The sequence below is a fragment of the Manacus vitellinus genome, unplaced genomic scaffold (genome assembly GCF_001715985.3).
Source record: "Manacus vitellinus isolate BGI_N305 unplaced genomic scaffold, ASM171598v3 scaffold_52_pilon, whole genome shotgun sequence".
Taxonomy (NCBI): domain Eukaryota; kingdom Metazoa; phylum Chordata; class Aves; order Passeriformes; family Pipridae; genus Manacus; species Manacus vitellinus.
The window spans coordinates 2,463,928-2,490,156 of NW_021940628.1; the positions used below are offsets into that span (position 1 = coordinate 2,463,928).

The 26,229-nt window shown below is 52.9% G+C and overlaps 1 protein-coding gene across 2 annotated transcripts in view; it reads right to left on the minus strand.

Annotated features, from left to right (window-relative positions):
• The window catches only part of MACF1 (microtubule actin crosslinking factor 1), a 147,245-nt gene that overhangs the window by 57,747 nt on the left and 63,269 nt on the right, over positions 1–26,229 (minus strand). The window contains exons 36-57 of one of the 2 annotated variants that reach the window (XM_029963002.1): positions 20,583–25,883; positions 19,943–20,092; positions 19,491–19,706; positions 19,262–19,411; positions 18,194–18,427; positions 16,682–16,825; positions 16,363–16,596; positions 15,538–15,765; positions 14,468–14,989; positions 13,707–13,883; positions 13,083–13,206; positions 12,565–12,773; positions 11,695–12,012; positions 10,640–10,806; positions 9,425–9,581; positions 8,574–8,691; positions 7,143–7,205; positions 6,140–6,381; positions 5,483–5,612; positions 4,473–4,672; positions 3,283–3,778; positions 1,241–2,712 (exon numbers count right to left, since the gene is read on the minus strand). In XM_029963002.1, the coding sequence (XP_029818862.1) occupies positions 1,241–2,712; positions 3,283–3,778; positions 4,473–4,672; positions 5,483–5,612; positions 6,140–6,381; positions 7,143–7,205; positions 8,574–8,691; positions 9,425–9,581; positions 10,640–10,806; positions 11,695–12,012; positions 12,565–12,773; positions 13,083–13,206; positions 13,707–13,883; positions 14,468–14,989; positions 15,538–15,765; positions 16,363–16,596; positions 16,682–16,825; positions 18,194–18,427; positions 19,262–19,411; positions 19,491–19,706; positions 19,943–20,092; positions 20,583–25,883 (11,052 nt within the window). The remainder of the gene's footprint in view (positions 1–1,240; positions 2,713–3,282; positions 3,779–4,472; positions 4,673–5,482; positions 5,613–6,139; positions 6,382–7,142; positions 7,206–8,573; positions 8,692–9,424; positions 9,582–10,639; positions 10,807–11,694; positions 12,013–12,564; positions 12,774–13,082; positions 13,207–13,706; positions 13,884–14,467; positions 14,990–15,537; positions 15,766–16,362; positions 16,597–16,681; positions 16,826–18,193; positions 18,428–19,261; positions 19,412–19,490; positions 19,707–19,942; positions 20,093–20,582; positions 25,884–26,229) is intronic. The other variant, XM_029963003.1, reaches the window with a different exon arrangement.

Genomic DNA, 26,229 nt, shown 5'->3' on the forward strand with positions numbered 1-26,229 from the left:
TCTGGGTTTCGTCATCGTTCCTAATGGGAGCTGCTCAGCCGGGAATAATCCCTTGCTCTGCAGGAAAGGTTCACTGATTTTAAGTCCTAAAAACTCCTTTTTGGATATATTTGTTCCAAGTGACTGTGTGGTGTTTAATGATTTGAAGTTAAATCCTTCCCGTCGATATCAGCTCAAAGCAAAGCGCTGCCCAGCACAAGACAGCAACACCATCAGATGAGGCTGAGTTTGTCCCATAAATAACACTTACAGCTATTTTTCGGATAGGCAACCCCAAAACCAGAAACACCTTGTCCTGGTGAAGGTTTCACAGACATATTAAAGCGATGGAACGGGATCAATTAGCCATGAGATGAAAAGTAAATGGCTGTAAAACTGCCTTCCCCTCCCGCCCCCCATTAACACCAGGAAACGAGCAGCCAGATGTAAATCAGCCCAATCATCAGCTCCTGAGCACATCAGGAATAGAAGTTTCACAGCAAGAGAATTTCTAAGCTGTATTAATATAATTAATGTAGTGTAACAGCATGACCCAACATCATAATACTGTATAAAAATATATCAAACACACTCCAACTCTTCCCTCTCACAGCATTTCATGCAAGTCTTGATGGTCCCCATCAACTCCTTGCTGGAAACGTGAACAGCCCACATAAAACTTCACCTTGGTTTTACTTCCTGTGTGCATCCCTTGTCCCACAGTTTATCTGTGGCTGTATTTGTACCCAAGAACCCCAAAGTGCATGTAAAATATGGATGTAAAAAGTGAAGTGAACAACAAGCAAGAATGGCAGGCCAGGTAGAAAGACCTGCAGAACGCTCTGATCTGGACTAGACTCTCAAATGTTGCCAACTCACAGCTCAGATGGACTCAGAACCATCCCTCCCTCCCTCCCTCCCCCAAAAACCTAAATGTCAACCACCTTTACCAGCCCACGAGGTGTTGGCACATCAGCATTACACATCACCAGGAGAACAGGGATTTTCCTCCCAGTCGCAAAATCCTTCTGCACCTTTTCACCGCAGACTACCAAGTCCACCAGCTGATCTTACACTCTCCACAGCAAGGAATGTTTTAGCCACCAAACCCACTCGAATTACAGCAACAAACAACAAAGGCACGATGGCTCAGAGCCCAGAGGTCCCACACAAAAAAAAAAAAACCCGTAACACCAGGCAGGCCCTCAGAACACCAAACACCACTTAAAAAAACCCCCAACATTACAGCATCAAGACTTACCTTGAAGTCTGCCAGCTGCTGGTTGATGGTTTCCACCTCCGTTCCCACCACCCACTGCAAGGCCTCGTTCTCCTCGGCCGCCGTCGTCATGTGGGTCAGCTCCTTCAGCCGGCCGTAGAAGTCCTCGACGCGGGACAGCGTCGTCTCCACCTGCTCCTGCCGGTTCCTGCCCCTCTCTGTCAGTTTGCTGCACTGTTTGTTCAGCGTCTCCAGCTCCCGTTTCAGCCCTAACAGATCAGGGCTCCCTTCTTCCTCCAGCATCTTCTTGCACTCGCTTTCGGAAGCTTCGATGTCCGACTTCAGCCTGTGGAGTTTGCCCAGGAAGGCGCGGACGTCCTCGGCCTGGGACTGGAGGCTGTCCGAGTCCCTCCCGATGGGGCCCATGCTGTCCAGCTCATCGTCCAGGTCCGCCAGTTGAGAGAACATCTCCCTGACCCGATTATTGAACTGGCTGATCCCTTCCAGCTTGTTTTCCATGAGCGCACAGCAGTCGTTCACTTTCTGCTTCGCAGCCTTGAAGTCCTGCTGAGCCACTTCAGCCTGGCTTAAGAGCTGGGAACAGTCGGATCCGTCTGGAGCATCTTCTACCAGACCTTGAGTGAGGTTTTTCAGATAATCCACTTGTGGCTCGAGGGCCTGCAGCACCTCCTGCTGTGCCCTGAGCTTCTCCAAATTCTTGTTGCTGCAGGCTTGTGGCCCCAGGGCTTCATAGATCTCCAGCTGGTGCTTCGCCCCTTCCAGCTTCTTCTCAATGTTCTTGAAGCTCTCTTGAAACTCCTTGAGCCTCTGGGACATTTCTTCAATGGAGCCAGTCTTGGCTTGCAGTTCTTCTGTGATGGCATCCATCTTCTGATTGATGCCAGCCTTCTCATCCCGGATGTCATCCTCATCCGTCTGGGAAGCATCGATCAGGATGTCGGCAGCACTGTTCAGCATCTCCAGCAAGGACCGGCGCTTCTCCACATCACTCAGCATGGCCTTTGACCTCAGAAGAGTTGCCTCCAGCTGCACTGGGTCCAGAGTTACCTCCAGCTCTGCCACCTTTGCCTTGCAGTCCTCCACCCATGGCAGGAGATCCTCCGTGTGCCGTTGGTACTTCTGAGCTTTCTGCAAACAGTCCTTGAGCTTAGAGTGTCTATCAGCAGCCTGTTTGCTGAGCTCTTCCCAGTGTGTTTTCAGGCCAACCAACTGGTTTTGCAGAGTGGTCTTCTCCTCCCCAGGCTGGACTGAAAGCAGCAAAGATTCTCCCTCGGCTACAATCATCTCGTAGGAGCCACTGTGTTGGTTGAGGCTCTTCTGGAACTCTTCTTGTTCCTGAATTTGGCTCTGTAGCCTCTCCAGTTTAGCAGAAATCGGTTGGCTCTGAGCTTGCTGGCACAGTTTGTCATCTAGCCAGGTCCTGAGTTCATCAAACATATGCTGGAACTGCTGGGAACTCGCAAGTGCAGTCTGGAGTCGGTTCATCCGGTCGGCTGGAATGGGAATAAGATTAGAAGGCGACAATTAAGCTGAAATCAAATAAGCAAAGTGCAATTATTTAAAATCATCTCATATGTACCAACTGTGTTTTGATTAACAGGAAGGAGTTTTCCATTGCATCACCAGCCTTTTTGCTCACTAATTCATAAATTTCTTAAGTAGTAAGAGGCAATGATAACACGGTTGTCTCGGTTCTCCTGACCAGTCTCTAAATGCAACTTCTTAGAAACCAGAAGATGTGTCCCCAGATTAGAGAGTGGCCACTGGGGCTCCTCCATGCCCCACTCTGAATTTAGGAACCTGGTTTTTTTCCAAGTACATGCCACAGTGCTTGTTGAAGAGTCACATCTGTGGGACTAAACACCTCTGTTCCCTCTCCGGGCTCAGGTATGTCTGGAGTTTGAACTCTCTCGTGCTTGGTCCCAGATAAAACACCTATGAAGCACCCCAAAAAATGATAAATGGTGCTTCCCCTACTATTCTTAGAAATCTAGGGATGGAAGAGCCCTTTGGCAAAGAGCAGGGATGGAGCTGGACACTCCAATATCTCCTAAGTGTCTCACCTGCCAAATCTTCCAGCCCTTTGAGAGGAAGTGCCACCGTCTCCAGACGTTTCTTTAACTCATCTTTGAGGTACTGCTCCCCAATCAGGACGGAGAGGTCGTCACAGAGGGTCTGAGCCTCTGCAATCTCCTCTTCCAGCTGCTCCAGGTCCGAGCGGATCTCGCTGGTTTCCTCCAGCTGCTGTTTGACGGCATCGGGCTGTGTGCTGATGGCAGACTGGCTGCTCAGGCGCTGCCCAACTGCCTTCACCTTCTCTGAGAGGCCCTGGAGGAGCTCCTGGTACTGGGTGCTCTTTACTATGGCTTGATCAATCTGGCTGGAGCGGGAGTTGAGGCGTTCTGTTAGCTCGGACCATTTCTGATTAACCCCCTGCAGCTCATCCCGCACCTGGTTAGTGGATGGAGAAACATCTCCAGGGCCAGTCAAGATGCTCTGAGCTGCCTGGTTGAGCTGCTCGTGCTGTTGTCTGCGGGCTTCAAATTCCTTCAGCATAAACTGGGAACAGAAATAACATAAAAATGTTTGCATAAAACTGACAGCTCCGAATACACACAGTCAAAACAAACCAGACCTCCAGGGGCTTTATCCAGCCCGTGGAATGAGCAAGAACAAGCCTTTGGGTGGGACAGCCGTTGGGCTGGGTAGGCCAGGATTTATTGTGACCTTGGAAGTTAAAAAGGTGGGAGGGGTCTGCAGCTCCAGGACTTTGCTCTCTCTCTTATTTGTCTTACTGCTGCGTAATGTAACATAGACCATTAGTTAGATGAGAAGGCAATCTGATTATGTTAACTGGGGCTTTTTGCTTCATGATGTGGCCTGTTACGGACATGTTAGGATTTGGAAGCAGGAGGTATGGAAAGAGCAGGCTGGCAGGAGGAGGGACAGAATTAGCAAGTCCTGCAGAGCATCAGCACAGGTCTTGTTTAAAACAATTTCACTCTCCAAGAGGGGCCAAGTGATTCATTGATGAGTCAATCCGGTGCGGGGAAGGGAGCTTGGGCACTGCACCCATTTTAAGTTATTCACAGCAGTTTGGGCTCAGTTGGGAGGACTTGGGAGAGGAGCCATGAGGTCTCCAGAGTGCTTGCAAGACAAATAATTCCAACTGCAATCTTCCATCATCTCATATCTGGATGAGACACCCTCCCCCTCCACGGACACCCATTGAGGAGATGCGAACCCGTCTCACCTGGACCTGCTGCTTCTGTGCGTTCAGCATGTTGGGGTCGATGGAGAGGGGTCCCAGCACGCTCATCATCAGCTCCTTCTCCATGAGCCAAGGGCGCAGCTGGGATTCAGCAGCCTGGAAGGTGGCCAGCTGGTTCGCCGACTCCTCCAGCTTCTGCTGCCGCTCGGCCGTCGCCTGGCTGGCTCTTTCCCACCTGCAATCTGAAGCACCGGCTGCGTTGGCCATGGTCGTGCTCCTGGCCAACCCACCCCTCCATCAAGCAGGTTTTTTTCCCCCTTTTCCCATGGTTTTCCCCATGGGAAACCTCCTCAGTTTTCCAGTAAAACTAGCGTGGCTCTATTCACTCTCTAACAAGCCGTTACCCAGTTCTAATGGCTACGTGGTCTTGAAGCTCCCAAGGAAAAACCTTGCAAGCAGGATTTCTGTGTTCTAGTCACTACTGCCATGAGCTGGTCTGACCTTGGGTGAGCCATCTCACATCCCTGGCTCGATAAATGAGGATACTCTCCTGTGTATCAGTCCTCACACAGCACATGCAGATCTCCTGGATGGAGAACTCCATAAACACGTTCCTGCTATTTCAAAGAAGAGAATCTCTGGGCTTCTTTTTAAACACACAGCCTTGTTTAGTCAACATTTAACTACCTGGGATAGCCTCACTAATGACTAGAATTTTATATCAAGTAGTGAAGCTTTTAATCACAATAATCAACCCATGTCACTAACGCTTTTTTTTTTTTTGCCTTTTTTTCTTTTTTTTTTTAAAGTAGCAATTTAAGGAGGCACATCTTTAAAATCCACATCCATCACAGAGATTTTGTTAATCACGACAGTGCTCCTCTCAGGAACACCTTGTACACCAGACAGCTCTGAGATAAGTTTGCTATTTACTGAATATTAATTAAAAGTGACTCTGCTCTGCCGTGACTTTGGGGTTGTCCCGCACTCCTGAACCGCTTCTAACGTGATGTTTGGAGACAGAAGCCTCACTAAGTGCTTCAGGCACTTACTCAGGTCTTCCTGCATCTTCTTCCAGTTCGCTGCTTCTGGAGAATCTGGATATTTCTCCAGCAAGCCAGAAAGTGCCTCCTTTACCTTCTGGATCTTCCCAGAATTCTGTTCCAATTCAGCCAGAAATGCCTGCAAAATAATGATTTGAACTTCCTCAGATATAGGGCAAAAGGATCAAAACATGGAGTAGGAACAAAGCAGCAGCTACAAGCTGCAGTTGGACAATTTTTGTTCTTTGCTCTTTAATTAAATTAACTTGTCAGTGATATTGTGAGCTAACTTGGCTCCTAGAGCAGGGAAAAGCTGGGAAAATTGCTTTCCAAGAGAAGCTGGAGTGACCCAGCAACAAGGGCTCCAGATAAGCTCTTTTCCCCCGAGCCAAATGCCTGAAAGCAACATGTCTAAAAGCAAAGGGGAACTTTGGTCTCCTGCTCCAGGGAGCTGCCTGGGATATCTGATCTGGGAATGCCCTTCTTAAACCTAGGGCAGACCTTTATGACTAATCCTTCTGGTCCCGTTGCAATAAAGCACACCTCTGAGATCCTTTGGGAGATGCATGGCAGGGGATTGAAACTAGATGATCTTTAAGGTCCTTTCCAGCCCAAACCATCCTGTGATTCTACAATTCTAATTTTTAACTCAGGAAAAGGAGTTACCTTGTTGTGTTCAGCCTGGGCTCTCATTGTCTCCGTCTTGGTGGGCGAGGAGGAGGCGTCCAGCTCCGACAGCGTCCGTTCCTTCGACTCCAGCCACTTCAGCATCGAGCTGGCCTCCTCCTGCACCTCTTGCATCTTCTCCAACATAGCTGAGAGCTGCTGCTGCCGCTCCCTCAGCGCTGTGCCCAGGGCCTGGTACTGCTGGGTCACATCCGAGACGTCGCACTGGATCTCGGTCAGATCTGTTTCCAAAAAGCAGCCTGAGATGAGGACCACTGCCCGTGTTCTCCATCTTAACCTGGACTATCAGGTTCTAATCTAGCCCTGGGCAGCCACAGCCAGCCAAGCATGAGAAGCAAGAGGCCACGCTCCATCCGTCTGTCTGCGGAGCGATGTCACATCATCCTCACCTCTCCTGCCAGAGGGGCTTTTCCACTTGCACCACATATACACGTTGACAGTTTGCAAACAAAGCAAATGCCTCCGTGGATGTGAGCCTGATGCAAGCTGAGCCCCCCCCCCTTCATAATGCCACTGCTAATACAAGGTTAAACAATTTGACACTGAAATATAAAGCCATTTTTATGCCCCTATTATCTCACTGAACCGGTGAGCTAACAGCAGATAACGGGACATAATTAAAATTGCTCTTCAAACTGGAGGGTTGGATGCCGTTATAATCCCGTAGAACCAATAAATTTAATTGCAGGCCTTAAAATGATCTCCCATTTATCAGCTCTTAACACCACCTGACGGGGTGTCAGGGTGCTGTCGCTCCCCAAAGCCGCCCCGCTCTGTCCTTCAGCCTGACTTCCATCCTCCATCCCCGCGGCTCCGGCTGAGAATTCCCAGCCCACTGCCAAGCTCATTCCCGCTGCGCCGGGATGATGCTGACAGTGTCAGATTGAGGTTTCTGTTCCCACAGACGGAACTGCACGGACAGGAACAGGCAGGGACGTGGCTCGGGGGGCGCGTGCCGGCACGGCGGGGACCGCGAGCTCACCTTTGCACGTGTGGTATCCGTTCACGCTGCCCACCGACCCTCCCGGCACGGGCAGCGCGGCACCTGAGCAGGGGGGACGGAGACAAGGGACAAGAGGGATAAGACAGGTGTGTTAGGAATGCAGACAGCAAGCAATGAACATGGTCCATGGCACGGACCACCCCGGCCCCAAGCACAGACACGGCGTCTCCACGCGCCCGGCGCCGGGCAATCGGCATTAATTCCATTTGGAGTCCCTCCATCACTCCTCCTCCCTCTCCCCTTGCTTTCCTGGAGCTCATCCTGCCTTGCTGGACCAGAAGCAGAAGAGCTGAAGCTGTTGGGAGCTGGGCACCTCTCCCAACATCACCCAGAAACCTGGGTGGATGCAGCTCCCGCATGGACCACTGGGGACCACTGGCCACCTCTCCACGCCTGGCAAGTTGCTACCTTGAGCATGATTTTGTGAATTGTACCCTGTGAGACTGGTGAATGCCTTCCCTGAAGGGATTAACTCCCCCATATCCTCCTTTTCTTATGGGATGAAACTATTCAAGCCTGCCTTGGTGTGTGGACATGCTCTCTTGGTCCAGACACTCCAGGGAGGATGCACTACTGTCCTTTCCCTGGACACCAGATATCACAGCTATGGTCACAACCAAAGGGGGATTCACATTGCCAGGTAAGTTGCTCTTTCTTTCTAACCACATTTTTTAAAGTTTTCATGGACATAAGGGGCTGCACCTTTGGTCACCCCATGTGGGTGACCATGGGAGTCACCCACAACAAGCCTCTCCTCACTTCTCTTGGAGGTTTCCCAAAGAACTTCGCATGAACTTAATCCTAACAAACATATCCAGACCGTGAATTCCCACAAATTCCCAACAACAACGAGAGTCCAGGGACTTGTTTTCACGAGCTGGAAGACATCTTGGAGTTGGTTTCCAAACAAACCAGACATATTCTCATTGCTTCACAGACTTGAAGCCAAAAAGGAGACCAGCAAATCACATCTGAATATTGCAGCCTTAAATGTCATCCAGATATGAAACCCAAATGCTGGAGTTTGATTAAAACACTCCAGCCCTCAGGAGGCTGAAGCCCATCACCAGGAGAAAGCAAAGAGCCACCTCCACGAGCCCCCTGCAGGGCTGACAGCCCAGACCCCCAGCTCTCATGCTCCATCTCATGGAGCTCTCATGCTCCATCCAAGCAGTTATATGTGTCCCCACAGCAAACACAGGGTAATTCAGAGTTCGTTAGGCTATAACTAATTAAGCCAAGTTAGGCTGATGCATTAATGCAACAAGCACCAGTGACTCAACCACTTTCAGCCCCACGATACTCAGACTGCCAGGGGCCCTCTGAATTTGGCTAAAAGGGGGAAATAGCCCCATTTTTTGCGGAGTGCTGAGGAATGAGGCCTCCTCAGGAGAGTGGGCTACAACTCACCTGCTTTGGGCGGGGTGTTGGGGGCCGTAATCTCCACGATCAGGTTCTCCAGGAGGGTCCCTCTGCGGCCAATCTCCTCCACCTGGGCCCCTTTCCCCTTCCATTCCTCCAGAAGATCCTGTTTGAAAGCAAAGGTTGGGATTGGAGGCTGTGCTTGCCCGGCCACAGCCCTCCCTTCCTCACCTGTCACCTCTGAGGTGACACGGTGGCACCAGGACACAGCACCCAGGGAACCAGTACATGGCAAAGAGGCCGCGCTGGGAGAGTGGGTGTGAAACATCTATTTTTGCCAGGGGAATGAAGGAGTGAAAAGCTCTTCCTTAACTAATGGGTCTGTTGAAGGAAAGCTTCTCCCTCCCACCATTTTGGGGACGTCCCTCCTCCTCCTCCCTGCACAGCCCAGCCTGGCTGAGCCCAGCCGGAGCCCGGCGGGTGCCGTGGGGTGCGAGGGATGTGGGTGACTCAGCAGAGCTGCTCTGCCTCTGAGTCAATCCCTTGGCACATCCCGATTTGCAGCATCCCTGTGCCGGAGGGGAGCGGAGGCTCGGGTGACAGGAGGCCACCTTCTATGTCTGCCACGGGGAAACACTCAGAGAAAACGAGTGTGCTTGGGTCTCCCACTCCCAAATCCCGCCCAGAGCAGGCAGGGGGAGGGAAGGGAAACCAGGCAGTGCCCGAGAGGAATCTCACACTGCTCCCTTCTCCGTAAGCCACTGGATGCACAGCGAGGATTCCTGAGACCACAAACCACCTCCCAGGACTCTGCTTTTCCTGGAATGTATTCCACATTCCAGCATTTCCACACCAGCTGCCAATTTTTTCCAGTCAGATTCCAGCTCCCTTTGCCCCACCTGGACCTGCTGCCTGCGCTGGTGCAGCTCCTGGGTGCCCAGGGAGGTCTCAGCAGGCGGCATTTTGCCTTCGCTCTCCCTCAGCCACTTCCTCACGGCGCCAACCAGATTCCGAAATTCGTCCAGTTGCTCCTGGCAGGACGACGCATCCTTTTCTCTGAGAGTGAAAAGGTTTCAGAGAGTCAGAGCTCGTGCTTTGCCTTGCAATTACCCCCTCCTGAATGTAGCACAGTTGTGTCTCTAGGAGCCCTTTTTTTTTAATTATTATTATTAGATGTTGCCTGGGAACAGCCCAGGCAGTGCCAGCCAAAACGGGGTGCACGCAGTGCCAGCCTCTCACTGCTGCTGATCCCCCAGATCGTGGCTGGTGGCACTTTTGGGCAGCACAGTGGTAGCCAAGAGCCGTGAGACTACCACTGCCAACCTGCTCTGCCTCTGCACCGGGCTCTTTGTCCTGGGAAAAGTGAAGCTTTGGGGATGACAGGGCTCATTCATGTTGTGTCCCTCCAGGCAGCTGCATCCCTGGGGAGCCCAGGCTGTGCTGCCCCTCCTCCCTGGCCACAGCTCCATCTATTCAGCCCATCCTGGAGGAACAAGGCAGCCCCCGGATGGGAGCCATGGGCCCCTCTGGCTCATCCCTGCTGACTGCAGCTGCGAGCAGCCTGCAGAGCGCTGAATTACTGGGGATTGTTGTGACTTTCATCTGCTTTTCCCCATCACCTTCCCTGTGTTCCCCAGGGATTCTGGAGACACAGCCAGAGAGCTGTGACCCCCAGGGATGCTGTTGCTCTGACCCTGCTCAAGCTGCCATGGTCAATCCGAGCTCAACCTCTGCTTTATCCCGACTTCAGGGGACTCTGCTGTGCTCTGTCCCCTCCTGGAGAGCCTCCTGGGGCACGCTCCTGATCCTCTGCCAGCACCCCGCTCCCCTCCTGCAAGATGCTCTGGGGTGGAGCTGTGGCAGCCCACACGCCGGGAAACGCATCACACCGGCTCCTGCAGCACCAGGAATTTTTCCCAACGCCCCCAGCCAAGGCTTTTTTTAAAGCATCAGCTGGATCGAGCTGCCTCCGGCTCCTGGCGTGGGAGGAGGGTGGCAGGAAGAGTTCGCTCGTGCCCCCCCTTGGAACAGAGACCTCCCCAGGGTCTTGCTCAGGCCATGAAGCCACCCCCAGACCCACCTCCTCAGGGAGTGGCCGGGTCCCTGGGACTCACCTCTCCTTTGCCACCTTCTGTAGCTGCAGGAAGTCTTTCTTCAGGCTTTGCAGCTTCTCCTGCTGCTGGAAGGCACCAGGGGCGAAGCCGCAGGAGCTCAGCTCTGCAGCCAGGTGCTCCAGGGTGGTCAGGTCCTCCTGGTGCTGCCTCATCTCTGAATTCAGCTCCTGCCAAGAGCAAAGGGCGATGCTGGTCATGTTCCCCACCAGCAGACGCAGGCAGAGGGGATGAACTGGACAGTCCCACGCTCTGGTGATCTGGAGAGACTCTGTGGGCAGAGCCATGGATGGCTCCAGTGCCATGGACTGCAGCTGTGCCAGGTATGACCCACTCCCACCTGCTCCTCCAAATCCAGCTCAGCAAATACTTTAAGGAGCTGCAGGAGCAAGTCTCACCTTCCCCTGTGCTGGTGTAAGGCCACACTGTGACTGGGATGGGATGGGACGGGGTGCCCTAGACTGAGCCAAATCACCCACACCACTCCCAGCACAAGTGTCTGGTTTTATGCCACCTTAGGGCATTTCTGAGGCTGTGGATGAACCATCCCCTGTAGCAGAGCACTTGTAGGAAGCCAGAGGGAGGAATCCTGCACAGCTATGACCAGCCACCACAACCCATGGCATCCCTGGAAGTGTTCAAGAGCAGGCCCTGAGCAACCTGGTCTGGTGAAAGATGTCCCTGTCCATGACAGGGAGCTTAGAATGAGATAATATTTAAGGTTCCTTCCAACCCAAAATATTCCATGATTCTCTGGCTCTAAGATCTTCAAGGCCTCTGTCCCATCCTTCACCAAGCTCACTGCCAGCACATGGGAATTTTGCTGTATTAGAGTCTTTAATTGGTAAGACCCTGCTATATTTGGACTGGTCCCTAAAAGCCTTCCTAGAGGCCCCATCTAAAAACCAGTCTGACTCTTGGGATATGCCATGTCCTTCTCTAACTGCTGGAAACAGCCTCAACCACTCCAGCCACACTCCCTTCTGCAGGCAAAGAGCCCACAGAGGTCCTGCCTCAGAAACCCACCGCAGGCAGAGCCTTCTGCCCCTGCTCCTCACCTGGATGTGCTGGGAGAAGTGAGCGATGTCCCGGTCCGGCTGGTTCCCGGACGCCAACATCCGCGCTCTGCTCTCCGTGAACTGCTGCAGCTTCTCCGAGAGCTGCTCGTACTGCTCCACTTTGGGGAGGAGGCCCTTCAGGGCATCCTCCCGCTCCCGCTGCTGCTGGCACAGCCTCCCAAACTGCTCCGTGACCTCGGCCAGCTTGTCCTGCAGGGCGGAGGCCGTGGGGCTGTCTGCGGCCTCCATGAACCGCGTCACCATCTCCCGCGTGGCTTCCAGGCAGCTCTTCTGCCGGGCGATGTCCTGCTTCAGCTTCTGTGGAGGGCACACATGGAGAGGGAGGGCATTTTAGGGAGGTTCTTGAGCGAAACTGGTGTGAACTGGCTGGGCTGCCCGTGGGAGCAGCGGCATGTGCTTTCAGACAACCAGGGGAGGGAAAGAATAATTTTCTACCCTGCTTTTCCCTCCCTTTCTGATCTCCCCAACCTGCTCTGCATTCCCCCTGTGCCTGTAATCCAACCCTGACTTGTTAGCAAAGAAAAAAGGAGACTTCCAACAAGTCTGTGACCTGGCACAGGCACAGGTCGCCCAGAGAAGCTGTGAATGCCCCAGTTGGATGGGAGCAACCTGGCCTAGTGGAAGGTGTCCCTGTTCATGGCAGGAGGTTGGAACGAGATGGTCTTTCAGGTCCCCTCCAACCCAAATCATTTTGTGGTTCTATTATATTAAGCAAAGGTTCTGCTCATATCCCTTTTTAAGATTTTTTTGGTGGTTTCAAAACACTGTGGCTTAAACCCCAGTAACCCCTGGCACAGTGCAGGTCCCACACGGGTGTGTTTGAGGTGAGGGAGTTGGGCCCAGCCTTACCACACTCGTGGCAAGAGAGTCCTGGATGGAGGTGGAGGAGAGCTCAGCTGGCTGGTCTCTCTCCAGGTTCTTCTCAATCTCAGCCACTGACTGGAGGAGGCTCTCCAGGCTCTCCTGGACGCTCTGGGACTGGGCGATGGATTTCTGCAGCAGGTCCGAGCGCTCGGACATCTGCTGGGAGAGGCTCTGGAACCGGCTCACGATGGCATCTGCAGAGTTCAGCACAAAGGAGAATCAGTGGCAAAGAGCTCAAAGTGCTCAGAGAGCAGTCAGGGCCACCTTTGGCTCCTCCAGAACTTTCACTGACAACAAATCCCTGCCCCCAAACGCAGCAGTGAGACAGGGGACCCAACACATGTTGTCACAGCCCTTCCCAAGGGCAAGCACAAGCCCTGAGGATGCACTGTTCTGTGTTTACCTCCCCCAAAAGTAGGAAACTTCATCTCTGCTCCCTCCCTGGTTTGTTTTCACTCTCCCCAACCAGCCCTGCTGACAATGGCAGCTGCTTTGCTCCATACCTGTTGTTTCCCGAATATGCCCATGGTCAGGGGCTGGCTCTCCTTGTATCTCCAGCAGGGACCGAGCTGCTTTCTGGAGCTTCTCCACTGGTACCTGGTGCTCAGCCAGGTCTCCTTGCAGCTGCTGCTTTGACAAGAAAGAAGCCCAAATCAGTGATGGGTCAGGCAGGAGATCCCCACTCACAGGGAGCTCAGGGTTCCATTTAAACCCTCTGAGGGATCCTCTTCACTTAATCATTAATCAGTAAAACATTAAGAAAAATAATAATGTCGCTTGGAAAGTCCAACCCCATGCTGCAGGCAGAGCTGGATCAGAGGGCTTGGGCTGTCCCAGCACCCAGTTGCCCTCATGGGGGAGGAATGTCCCCCTCTGTGTCCTGCTGGGGTGTCTGTGACTGCAGCCCCTCGCTGACTGCAGCCCCTGGCTGAGCACCTTTCCCAAGAATCTGATCCCACCTGATCTGCAGCAGCAGGACCTGCTGCATCTGCAGGTGCATCTTTGCACTCAACCGGCAAAAAAAAGCCAATGGGGAAGAGTCTCTTTCCTGCTGTTGACTGCTCAGTGCAGCCAAATTCCCATCCAGGCTCAAACACCTCCCAGGAGGTCACCAAAGGCTCCTGTACCTTCGTGCTGGCGAGCTGCTTCTGCAGGACAGCTGGATCTGAAGAAACCGTCTCTGAGAGCAGCTTCCCAATGGCAGCTTCACTCTCCTGCAGCCACGTCCTGAGAGACTCTGCCACCTCCTGGAACTGCTGGTAGTGCTCCAGCAAGGTGTTCAGGTGGGAGCCGAGCTTGGAGCACTGCAAAGGAGCAACGAGACGTGATAGGAGGACGTGGGCAACCCATGGAAAAGGCACAGAAATCGTCAAGGAAGAAAAAAAATCATTAAAAAATTAACCTTGCCACATGGTAAAGTAGTTACAGGAGGCAGCATGCAGACCAACACCAAGCTAAAAGGTGCTGCCTTGCCCAAGCCTTGAAGAAGACAAGAGGGCACGGTCTTAAGCTGTGCCAGGGGAGGTTTAGGTTGAATATTAGGAAAAAATATTTTACAGAGAGAGTAATCAGACACTGGAATGGGCTGCCCAGGGAGGTGGTGGATTCTCCATCCCTGGAGGTGTTTAAGATGAGACTGGATGTGGCATCAGTGCCATGGTCTGGTAACCACAGCAGGGTTGGATTAAGGGTTGGACTTGATGATCTTGGAGGTCTTTTCCAACCCGGTCGATTCTATGATTCCATGATTCTCTGAAAACAATCCTTGCCCTACAGCCTACGTATGTCCTGGAAGTCCAGCCAAACACTGAAGTGAAATGTCCCTCTGCCACCCCTGGAAAACAGCACCCAGGGTTCCACTCCCAGCCCCGCAGAGCCCTTCCCGTACCTTGGAGTGCAGCGTGGTGTATCTCTGCGTCGCGTCCTCCAGCTTGCTCTTGACCACGCTCTTGGACATCAGCAGCTGGGACTCGGCGTCCCCAGTAGCTCCCTCCACATCCAGAACCTTCTGCCCCGACATGGTGACGAACCGCAGGTCGCCCTTGTGGGAGATCACGTCCTCGGAGAAGCTGCCCTGGCGCGCCAGCAGCCGCCGCAGGGCCGCGGGGTCACCGTCCCCCTTGGACATCCCCTCCAGGTCCTGCTCCGCCTGCGTCAGCCACGCCTCGAACTCCCCGTGGTCCCGCAGGAACTTGTGCAGCTCATCCCGCAGGACCTGCACTTGCTTCAGCCGCGTCTCTGACTGCGACAGGGACGCTGAGTACTGGTCCTTCAGCTCGGCCAGCTGGCCCTGGAGCCGCTCCCGCTCCTCCCCGGCCAGGCTGTGGCCGTGCTTGTCCAGGAAAGCCTGAGCCGACTGCGTGGCCAGGATGACGTCCTGCTGCTGGGACAGCAGCTCCTGGTGCTGGGCCTGAAAGATCCACCGAGCAAAGGTGATGCTTGTGACAGAGGATCTCTGCCCACCACGAGTGTGACTGAGCCTCCACACCCTCCAACAGCTCTGGCTGCCCCATCCCTGGAAGTGTTCAGGGCCAGGTTGGATGGGGCCCTGAGCAACCTGGGCTAGTGGAAGGTGTCCTTGCCCATGGCAGGAGGTTGGAAGTAGGTTTGCTTTAAGGTCCCTTCCAACCCAAACCAGTCTGGAATTCTATGACACAGCACCAGCAAGGGGGGAAACCCCCCAGGCTGGGGTACAGGGGCTCTGCCTTCTCTGACCACGATTGGCACCTTCTCTCATTACCCTGATTACACCCTGCCAGGCACCCACCCACCACACAGCCTGTATTTCCACCAGGAAGTCAGGTAGGGACTTTCCAAGCCTCCCATATGGAAAATCACATGTCCCAGGGGCCAGATGCACCCAATACCCCATCCTATTCCCAGCTCTGCATCAGCAGTGGAGGCAGGGTCAGTGTGTGGGGCAGAAAGCTTCGAGAGGGACAAGGTGTCAGTCCTGACCTTCAGCCTCTCATATTGCTCATCCAGGCTCCCGGCAGCGCTGTCTGCTCCAACCACGTGGCCGTCGGGGACATCCTGAGAGCCTGTCCCTGCTCCTGTCCCTGTCTCTTGCTTGGCAGGGTGAGGTCTGTACTCCAGGAGCCCTCCCTTCTGCTCCAGCGACGCCACCCAGTTCAAAAGGGAATCGATCTTATTGCTGTTCTCCTCCAGCTCTTTGGCAGCTTTCACCTGAAAGCACAAACGCCCCAGATAAAATGAACCGGTTTTTGCATGTTCAGCAAACTGCTGCACAGGGGAGGGGGACACAAATCAACACAAGAAAAAACCCAAGGAGTTTGCCAGCCTCAGCAAAGTGCCTCTCAGGCACACTCACAGGTCTCCAAAACCTTTTGTGGCTCTCTAGAAGGTGCAAAGAAGCTGTGAATAAATTCAGCCTCTCTGCTCCACTGCATTTCTTACCCCGACACAACCCAGGGTCCCCTCCCTGAAGGGCTCCACACACCCAGGTGGGAGCATCACCTGCACCACCAGCACAGGGAGGTGACTGGCATTCTCACTCCCACTGAAGGTCAACCTAAAGGCAGAGCAAGGGGCCTTTCTCTCCCCCATTTCCACCACAACCAGCTCATCCATGGTTGCAACTCTCAAGGCATTTTATGACAGAAATGTCCAGGGGACACCTTGCCTGGGGGGACACTCAGGATGGGACCACAAATTGCTTTAAGCTGCGTCACCCAGATAACTGCCAGAACCCTGAACGACTCCAACTGGACCTCACTGTCCTCCTCAAGCAGAGCCCAGAGACTACAGCTCTTTGCTCATTACCTTCTCAGTCTCCTGCTGCACTGCAGCACTCACAGCACTCTCCAGCTCCTTCTGGGCCACCTCTGTCCTCTCCTGCAGGGACCGGTATTGCTCCTTGGCACGCTGGAGGTTCTCCTGCAGTGCTGCCAGCTCCCCAGGCTCCATCTTGGCCTTGTTCTCCTCCAAAAACTCCTCTGTGCTTTTCAGGACGCTGGCGAAGGAGGCGGCTCGGGTGTGGATGTTCCTCTGCAGCTCCTGGGCAGACGATGCCGTGAGGCTCCGAGTGCTCCTCCGAGCCCCTCCACCTCCTGCCCCCCCTTTTTTAAATTACAGCACTGACCTTAACATCACTTTGTCTCTGCTGCAAGGCAGACAGGTCCCCTTCTGCTCTCTGCTGCTCTGTCAGCGTGTCCTCTGCCTGGCCCAGCCAGCGGCTCAGCTCGGCCAGGCTCTGTGCCCGGGCTGCCTGCTGCTCCTGCAGCGTCTGCGGGCAGAGGAAAGGGGACAGGGGACAGTCAGTACCAGTGCTGCACCTCCACTCACACTGCTGAAAGGCAAGGTGAGAGGTTACAGCTGGAGCAGCTCCTGAAGATGAGGATGCAGCACGGAAAACGCCTTTTTGTGGCTCTCCAGGAGCTCCTTCTCCCTCTCCAGCTGCAGGTGCCCCGTCCCTGCCGAGCTGGTGGCACATTTGCAACCACTCGAGCAGGTTTCTCTCTGAGGAGCCTGTTGAGTTCCAAAGTGGAGCTGCACTCCTCTCCCAGGAAAACTCGATCACAAGTTTCTGTGCCTTTTGCATTCCACGTTACAAACATTAAAAGAGCAGCAGAAACTCATCAAAAGAGAGGTGACAACAATCTGAGTTAGGCAGCACCACTGTGGAGCCCCAGACAACCCAAAAAGGCTGTTCTTTTATGATCCTGGGGTTGGAGAAGGAGCCCTGGAGAGGAAAAGCATTTCTTTGCTGATCCAGCTCCTCCTTTTGCTGCCAGAGCACAACACAGAAGCGCCTGTTTGAGCAATTGAGCATGATGTGACCTGAGAGTCCCTGCAACACCCCTGCTCCCCTTTCCCAGGGGAGATAAAAGGTTTCTGAGTTTTTCACTGAGCATTTCAGCAAGGCGATGTACAAACTTGTGCAAAACACTGTGCTTGTTTCTCCCAGTCATAAGATAAAACAACAGAAGCAAATTGAAAGAGCCTTCTTAAGAGCTCTTCAGCTGCAAAGCGAGTTCTTCCTGGGTTAGGATGGGCGCACACTCAATCTGAAAAGGCAAAGCAAACTGGTTAATATACACACACACACTCCAGAGAGGACAGGCAAGAGTTACAGAGAGCAATTGTTAATAAAAAAACACATTAATCCTGTTTTGAATAAGAGGATCCATGCAGTGATGGGTGCTGCAGCAGTGCAGCAGAGACCTGAGACTTGCTTTGGTCCTTGATACACTGTCAGCTCTTTCCCTGGGACAGCAACGTAGGCAGTGGAAATAAGACATTAACACTGCTGGGTATCTGTGGTGGCCCCTCTGCACAGGGGTTTCTGGCAGGGTTACAGGGGTTTATTCCATCCAGTCCAAAGCAGCTCCACGAGGGCTGCCGGGCTGCGCTACCCAGACCTCACAAGGACTCCAGGTATTCTGGGAGGAAAGAGACTTTCCACCTGGGAGCCACGCGGCGGGAAGAAGGGAGACTTTCAGAGGAAGCTCATGATGTGCAACGAGAAGTCACAAACTGTGAGTGGCATGCACGTGAAATCCCAGAACGGGAGGTGTCTCGGCGCGTGTTCCTGCGGCCGGGAAAGCACCTCAGCGAGCAAAGGGCAGCCAAGGGAGAGCAGATGTCTCACAACCTTCACCTGGTCCGTCTGCTCCGCTTGCTGGAGACAGACCTGCAGCACCTCCGCCCGCGCCGTCACGCGCTCCGACAGGTCCCGGAAAGCCTTCTGCAGCTCGTTGAGCAGCCTCAGCAGCTGCCTGCTCTGCTGGGGCGTTAAGTCCTGGGCGTGCTCTGAGATGAAGAACTGGATGTCGAAGGCGGTGGCGTCCAGCTGAGACTTGGTGTCGGTGAGGGGCCCTTTCAGCTCCTGAAGGGGAGAGAAAAGACCCGTCAGGCAAAATGACCCCACAGCCAGCGCTGGCCTGCGCTGCTTCCCACCTTCAGGTGGGACATGTGGATGGGCAGCACCCAAAAAAATGTGCTTTGCCATGAGAAACACATTCCAGAAACACCAAATGCTCCCAAAATCACACTCAGCATGGAGGTGAGAGCATCCCCCTGCAGTGGTTTTCCAATGTTCCTCTGCACCAGGTGCTGGAGGCACCTCACCAAGAGGTTGCCTGGAGCAGAAATGCAGGGCTGCCCTTGGGTCTGAAGATGACCCAGGCCTGGAACTGCCACCAGCTGTGTACAGGTCGCAGTGACTCCATGTGCCACCACCAGTTCTCAAAGCCTTTGATCCACTGACTTCAGTGTCGAGGTGCTACCAGCAAGCAGGAGATGCTGAACTTGAAAATATCTTAATAATATCTTGAAAGTTATCACCAGAAGATGGATAAATGTGGAGGGGAGACCAGGCTGCTTGTACAGGTGATGGAGACCAGAGCAGGTGTGATGGAGGGGGCTCTCAGAGCCCTTCCAGAGGAAGCAGCTCTTTCCTCAACAGCCTGATGGGAATCATTCCTGGTCACTCAGCCCCCACCACACACCTATCTGCAGTGGAGCAGCCAAAGCAGATCCTTTGTGTATTGTGGAAACAAGTGACCTTGCAGCAAATACAGTATAGTCACTCCTACTGCAGCACAGAATAAGGGCAAACCCTTGGCAGGCTCCAGGAGGGAAGCAGGATTAAAAGCTTCTCCTCCATGCAAAGGGCAGCAAGTTCATCAGCCTCAAGGATTAGGGGCATTGCCATGGTTACCTTGTAGTGGTGCAGGCAGCGACTCAAGCTGTTGGAATCCGTCGCCTGGTGATAATCACTGTCATCCAGCGACTCTGCGGTGCCAGAGACCCAGCTCAGCAGCTCCTGGAGTTTGCCCTGAAGAGCCTCGTGATGTGCCAGGATTTTAGCCTTAAAAACAGAAATGCACCGCTCAGAGAAGGAGTTCTGGGGTGCTCAGGGGGGCAGCAGGCACATTTGCCAGCTCTACCTTTTCGTTCTCTGCCGCCCCACGAAGGTTTTGCAGCCGGGACTCCAGGACGTCGTTCGCAGAGCTCAGAGACTTCTGGAGGTTCTTGGCATCCTTCTCCAAAGCCTTCAGTAATTGCTCAGGGACTTCTTCAGGGGGGTTGGCCACAATCCACCTCACGGCGTCCAACTCCTGATTCACTGGGAAGCTCAGCTCCCGCAGCTCAGCGCCCAGGGCCTGAGGCAAGACAGCATCGTTATGTCTAAGACTGGGTGACTTCATCTTCCTGTTGCCAAAACCAAGCAAAGGTTTTGGAGATGCAGCTCCAAACACTGCGTCTAGAAAGATTCATCACCCCCCCCTCCAGCCCTGCTCAGCTGCCAGCGCTCGCCTGCCTTTCTCCAGGACCAGGGAGAAGGGGGACAAACTCTGTCCTGCCTAACACCAGCCAAGCCTGGCCCAGCCCTGCTCACCTCTGCTTGCTGCAGCAGGTCATGAAGGGCTGCCAGATTCTGCTCCGCTGGCTGCACCCGTTTGATTCTCATCTCGATATCTCGGAGCATGGAGAGATAAGATATCAGCTTCTCATCGTGCTCCAGACACATCTTCTTGCTGAACTTGATCTACAGAATCAAACAGGAAAACGAAACCTCAAATTTAGGCAGAAAAGAAAACAAAGGGGTATACATCACTCTTTTTTTTCTTTTTTTTCAAAGGAGAAATCTGTTAATAACATTTCAGCTCATGGACTTGCCACTCGCTGGCCTTATCTACAAGATTTACTACAGGAAAAATAAAACATGTTGGTTGTTTCCAACATAAGCTTATAAATGGCAAGAGATCTCTGGTGTTACAGCAAAAGTGCCAAAAAAAGAGTCCTGCTCATTAGTCATTTAGAAGTAATGTTCCAGCAAAAGGAGCTGCAACTAAGCCCTGAGTGTTTTCAGTTGTACATCACCAGGTCCTTTGCCAAATCCACTGCAGCCAATACTGCAACATCCACTCCTCATGCTCCGGCTGCCCTCTGTGCCAAGGACCTTGCACAGATTTAGCATCAAACACACACAAATACCTCATAAAAAAATGTCAGAATAGCAAAAAGCATTCATTTACCTGGGCTGGTCTTGTGGATTCCCTCGAGGTTTCCAGCAGCTCCCCCTCCACTATCACAGGTAACAACAAGCTCCGATCGCCAGGACCCGGCTGCTTGGTCCTCTCCTGGGGGGTTTCTCCTTGGGATTTTGGGGGAACAGGGGCACCTCCTTGGTCTGTGGTGAGCTTGGCTGTTTGTTCTTGCTGTTTCTTTTCTTCAAGCTCAAGGACTGCAGAGGTTTCCTGAACTTCTCTGAGTTCTTCTCTGATAATCAACTCACCAGGCAGTTCCTCTGCTGCAGGAGCTGTGCTGGACACATCCAGTGTGGTTTCCACCTTCGTGTCTTCCCGAGTCATCCTCTCCTCCAGGCTCAATGTTACCAAGGACTCGTGACCATTCCTGATCCCACCTTTCATCACCTCTCCAGTTTGCCCTTGTTTGGGGGGCACAGGGAACACCTGACCCTCTCCAAGGTCTTCCATATCTTTCTCAGAAACTGTTTTCTTTCCTTCCCCATCCCTGCTGCTCTCCCCAGGCTTGGCTGTGTCTCTTGCCAACCCAGAAGAAATCTTGATGATGGTTTCATGTTTTGGCTCTGGCACCCTTGAGACAAAGTCCTCCTCCTCCTTTTTCCCTGGAATTTCTTTGGAAACCAGAAAAGGAAGGGACTGCTTTTCTGCAGGTTTCTCTGGCTGAGCACTGTCTCCTGGAACACTGCCCTGCTTTGCTTTCTTTTTCTTGCTTTTGTGTTTTTGGGTAGGTTTGAGCTCAGTTACACTTTTTTCCTGATCAACTGGACCTCCTGCACCCAGTCTCAGCATTTCTCCTTCAGTGTGTCCTTCAGCATGTTTGACAGCTTTTTTCCCTGCAAGGTCATCTCCTGCAGGCTCCACAGGGCCACCAACCTCAGGGGGTTCTCCAGACTCTGTAGGACCCATCTCTTCCTTCCCTGGACTCACACTAACAGATTTCCTCAGGGCTGCTGGTGTCACCTGGACCGTGCTGGTCACTCTCTCTCCTTGCCCAGAAGTCACCACTGCACCTTCTGCACCTGCCACAGCTCCCTCTGCACTTACAGAGTCTCTCCTCCTCTCCTCATCCTCCACACTGTGAAGCACCTCCCTGTCCAACTGCTCCTTCTCCAAGGCCAATCCCTCTACTTCCCCTGTCTCTCCATCCACTTCTTCTCTCCTCTGTTCTTTCCCCCAGGCTGCTCTAACCTGGGAGCTCCTTTTTGTGATCCCTTTTTCCACAGCCTCTACCACCACCACCTCTTCAGGGAAAGATGCTGCACCTGACACTGAGGGGTGTTCTGGAGTCACCTCAGCCTTTGCCTGGGGGTGATGATGATGTTCATCTTGGGGATGAACACCATCCTTGGAAGCTTCCTGAGGTTTTAACTTCCCTTCTGTCTGTGTTACGGGGGATGTCTCGGTGGCAGCGGCTGCACCTCCAGCTGTGTCATAGCTTGGGGCTCCAGGCTGAGCTTTGTGCTCAGCAACATCAAACCTCTTGGCAGATCTGGTAGGGAGGATGATGTCTTCCTCTTTTGGAGGTATTTTTTCCTTTTTTTCCTGGAAAAGCTGGGGTTTTTCCACCTTGCAGACCTCAGAACCATATCTGTCTTCGGGTATCTGTGCATCCTGAAGACCGGCAGCTAACTTTGGGCTAATCAGCCCTTTTTCAACAGCTTCCTTTACAGTCAACCTTTTCCCACCGCTGGCATCAACGATTCCCCCAGTCCTCAGCTGGTTGGTGGCGATGACTTTGGCCATGCCCTCATCCAGCAGCCCTTGCTCCACAGCAGCTCTCAGGGACAGCCTCTTGCTGACGGTGCCCTCCACCACCCCCCCAGTGTCTGCCTGTGCCTGCAGCAGCCGCAGGGTGGGCAGAGGGTCCACCTTCCCCAGCCTCACGGCCTCGGCGCACGTCAGCTTGGTCCCCGTCACCTCATCCTTGATGGCTCGGAAGGGATGGACCTCCAGGTACCTCTGGCCAGATTCGATATCGATTTTACACTTCTTCACGAACTCCGAGTAGGGAACGATCATGCAGGTCTCGGGATCCACAATTCCTTCTTTCATTTCTGAAGATGACAGGGCTTTCTCCATCGCCTGCTGGGGCAGCAAGCCCTCCTGCACTGCTTGACACAGTGCCAGTCTCTGGCCAGAAGCTGGATCTAAAATGCTTCCACTCCCAGCCTGGATTTCTTGCACTTTCCTCTGGAATTCTGGACTAATGAGCCCTAATGACACTGCCTGGGGCAAGGGCAGCTTCTCCTTCGTAACTGGATGGACATAGTCCTGCAGGCACACACCTTCAGCCTTCCTGAGCTCATTACATAAATCTTGATCAATCAAACCATGTTCCATCGCACTGTTCACCGAAAGCCTCATTCCAGACACGTGATGGATGATTCCTCCATCAGCAACCTGCTTGGTCAAGAGCTGAAGAGCTGTTTGCTTTTCCAGGAGTCCTTTTTCAACAGACTCTGCAAAAGTCAAAGGCTGCTTAGTTTTAGGATCCACAATTCCACTGGTCTCAGCCTGTAAACTAACGAGCTTCTGTCTGGTTGCCTCATCGGTGCCTTTCCCCTTGGAAGCCTTCTCCAGCTTGACCAGCTCTTTCTGACTTGTTGGCTCTATGAGGCCCAGATTTGAAGCCAAAGTGACCGACACCTTTTTGCCACGTTTCAAGTCAACAATCCCTCCGGTGACCACCTGCCCTTCCAAGATCCTCATTGCTGTTTCCTTGTCCAGAAGGCCAACAGCAGCAGCGTCCTTGATGGAGTAGACAAAGTTATTGCCCGGGTCAAGAACACCACTTATGGCTTTGTCGGACGCGAGAACCTTCTGGAGAAGCTCCTCATCCATCAGACCTTCTTCAATGACGTCCTCAGTGGTTAAAGACTCGCACGTTTGAGGGTCAAAGAAGCCACTGAACATCTTCATTCTCTCCATCAGCTTCACGGCCGTGTGGCTGGACACCACCCCGCAGGCCACCGCCTCGTTCAGAAGCAGCATCTTGCCTGTCTGCTCATGGATTATGCCCCCGCTTTGGAGCTGTGCTAAGAGCATTTCCAAACTGTCCCCTGCTTCCTGCTCCTCAGGGGCCAGCAGGGATGTTTCATCAACGCCTTCATCACCTAATACTTCTTCCCCCTCTCCTTCTGCCACTTCCAACACACTTTCCATGTCTTCCCTGTGCCTCTCTGTTCGCGCTGTCTCTCCAGTTTCAGGGAGCACAACCTCCTCTCCTCCCAGCACACCATTTTCAACTGTCTCTTCGTTTAGTAAATAAACCTCTTGTATATCTTCTGCCTCTAGTTCAGGTTCCTCCACACTCTGAGACCTCTCTGCCACTGTTTTCAGTCTGTCTCTGCTTTCTGAAACACCCATTCTTATGCAGATCTCACTTTTCACAACCACTGACCCACTTTCCAAGGACCTCTTCTGATCTTCAGTACCTTTCACTCCATCTACTGCAGTAGGCTTGGATTCTTCTGCCTCGATCATCAGTTCTTCTGTTTCTCTGAAACCACTGTCAAGGTCACTGGGAGGTTCTGGTATCAATAATTTTACCTGATGTTTGTCCCTGCTTGTAGAAACAACCTTCTCTCTTCCAAATTCAGCATCAGGTTCACTCTTGATGGTCACCTGTTCAGTATAAATCTGCTCTTGCTCTTCTACACGCAGAACATCTTCTGCATCCTCCATGAGGAGACTTTCAGGTCCCATCACCACTTCTCCATTCTCCAAAACAGTTCTGGGTGGTTGGATCTTTTCACTTTCTTCTTTTGAAGGAGCAGATTGAAGCTCAAAGTGCCGCAAAGTCAAACCATTGCAAGGCTCACTTTCAAGAGCCGCGTTTGCCTCTGTCTCCTCAAAACTTGCACTGTCTTCCAAACTCTGTGCACAGGATCCATTTTCTTGGGTTTGGATGAGAGTTTTAGTGAGATTGTTCAGCTCTCCATCCACCAAGAGCAGCTTCTGGCCATTGTGGATGTTGATGTAGCTGTGGGTCATCAAGTGGAACATCAGCTTTTCATCGTCACTCCTTAGCAGAGGGTCACTGGGCTCTTCGTGACCTGTGGGACTCCTTCCAGGAGAGCTCTGGCCATGCCTGCTCCTGCTCGGAGAGCCAGCGAGCTGCACACTGGCCATGACATCAGGTATGACTGTTGACTTCAGCTTCTTCACCACATCTCTCTCCAAGACGCCTTGTTCAACTGCTTTCTGCCAGGACAACACCTCAGTGGTTTCTGGTATAAAAACAGCCTGAATGAGTTGCCTGGTGCTGAGAATCTTGTGAACCAGCTCTGTGGACAGGATTCCTTGCTCCAAAGCATCTGCAACCGAGATGATCTCCCCCATCTCTGGCCACAGGAGCCCCTTGAAGGACCGCAGGGATTCCAGGACCACCAGTGCAATCCTGGGTGATACCAAGTCCTTCCTCACAGCTTCATCCAGGGTCAGTCTCTCTCCCGTGACGGTGTCGATGATCCCGCCCGTCTGAAGCTGCCGGATGAGAAGCGTGCAAGCCAAATCCTGCTCAATTAGATTATGTCTCACAGCCTCACCCACAGTCAGCCTGTGCCCTGTCCTGGGGTCAACGATGCCACCAGCAAAGAGGTGGGCTTCCAGCAACCTGACTGTCACCTGCTGGTCTATCAGCCCTTCCTGGACTGCCCGGAAGATGCTGACCTCTCTGCCTGATTTCAAGCTCACCATTCCCCCTGCCAGCTGCTTCACTGGGAGCAGCCTCAGCCCAGTCTCCTGGTGGATGATGCACCGCTCCATGAGCTCTGCCAGACTGATTTTCTCAGCAGTGTTGGGGTCAATCAAATCCTTGCCACCTTCCAGGTGAGACACAAGTCTGGAATAAAGCTGGGGGGTAAGGAGCCTTTCCTGCACCGCTGTCTCCATGCTGACTCTGCCCTGATGGAATTTAAAGCCCCCAGTGACGAGCTCAGCCTCAAGAATCTTCAGCCCAATGCTCTCACTGATCCTCCCCTCTTCCATCGCAGCGACGACGGGTAGGAGCTGCTTCCCTTCACGTTCCACTTCTTCCACCTGGTGGAGAGCATCCTTCAATTCCTGCAGCACCTGGAATGTCCTGACATCGATGATGTTTCTTGCCAGACCTTTCTCCAAGGAGAGCTTCTCGTTGGTCTCTGGAACAACTAAGTCAGACGTGATAACCTGGGCCTCCAGGAGGACCAGGCCCGTGTCCTGATCTATAAGACCTCTCTGCATAGCACCAAAGACAGGGAATATTTCTACTGTGCCAAGATCGATCACTCCTGCCACTGCTTCGCTGCCCTGGAACAGAAAGAGAAGGAAAGGAATTAAATCAAAATTGAGCATTTCCAGAACTCATTTCATGAGTTCTAGGGAGGCCTCAGTTTCAGGAAAAAAAAAAAAAAAAAAAAAAAAAAAAAGGCTTAAAATCCCTAAACAGGCTAGAAAGTGAGTCCCAAAGTGTTTGAAATGCAACTCCAAAGTCATCACAGCACAAAAATTGGTGCATTTGCCAGCTTGCACATTGCCAGCAAGTTTTAATGCTCGTCTAGTCCATCACCAGGGCAGCACCAAGATGCTTCCAATATCCACCACCAGTAGCGCAGCGAAGCGGCAAGCGCCAAAACCAACAAGTGCTCCAAATGCT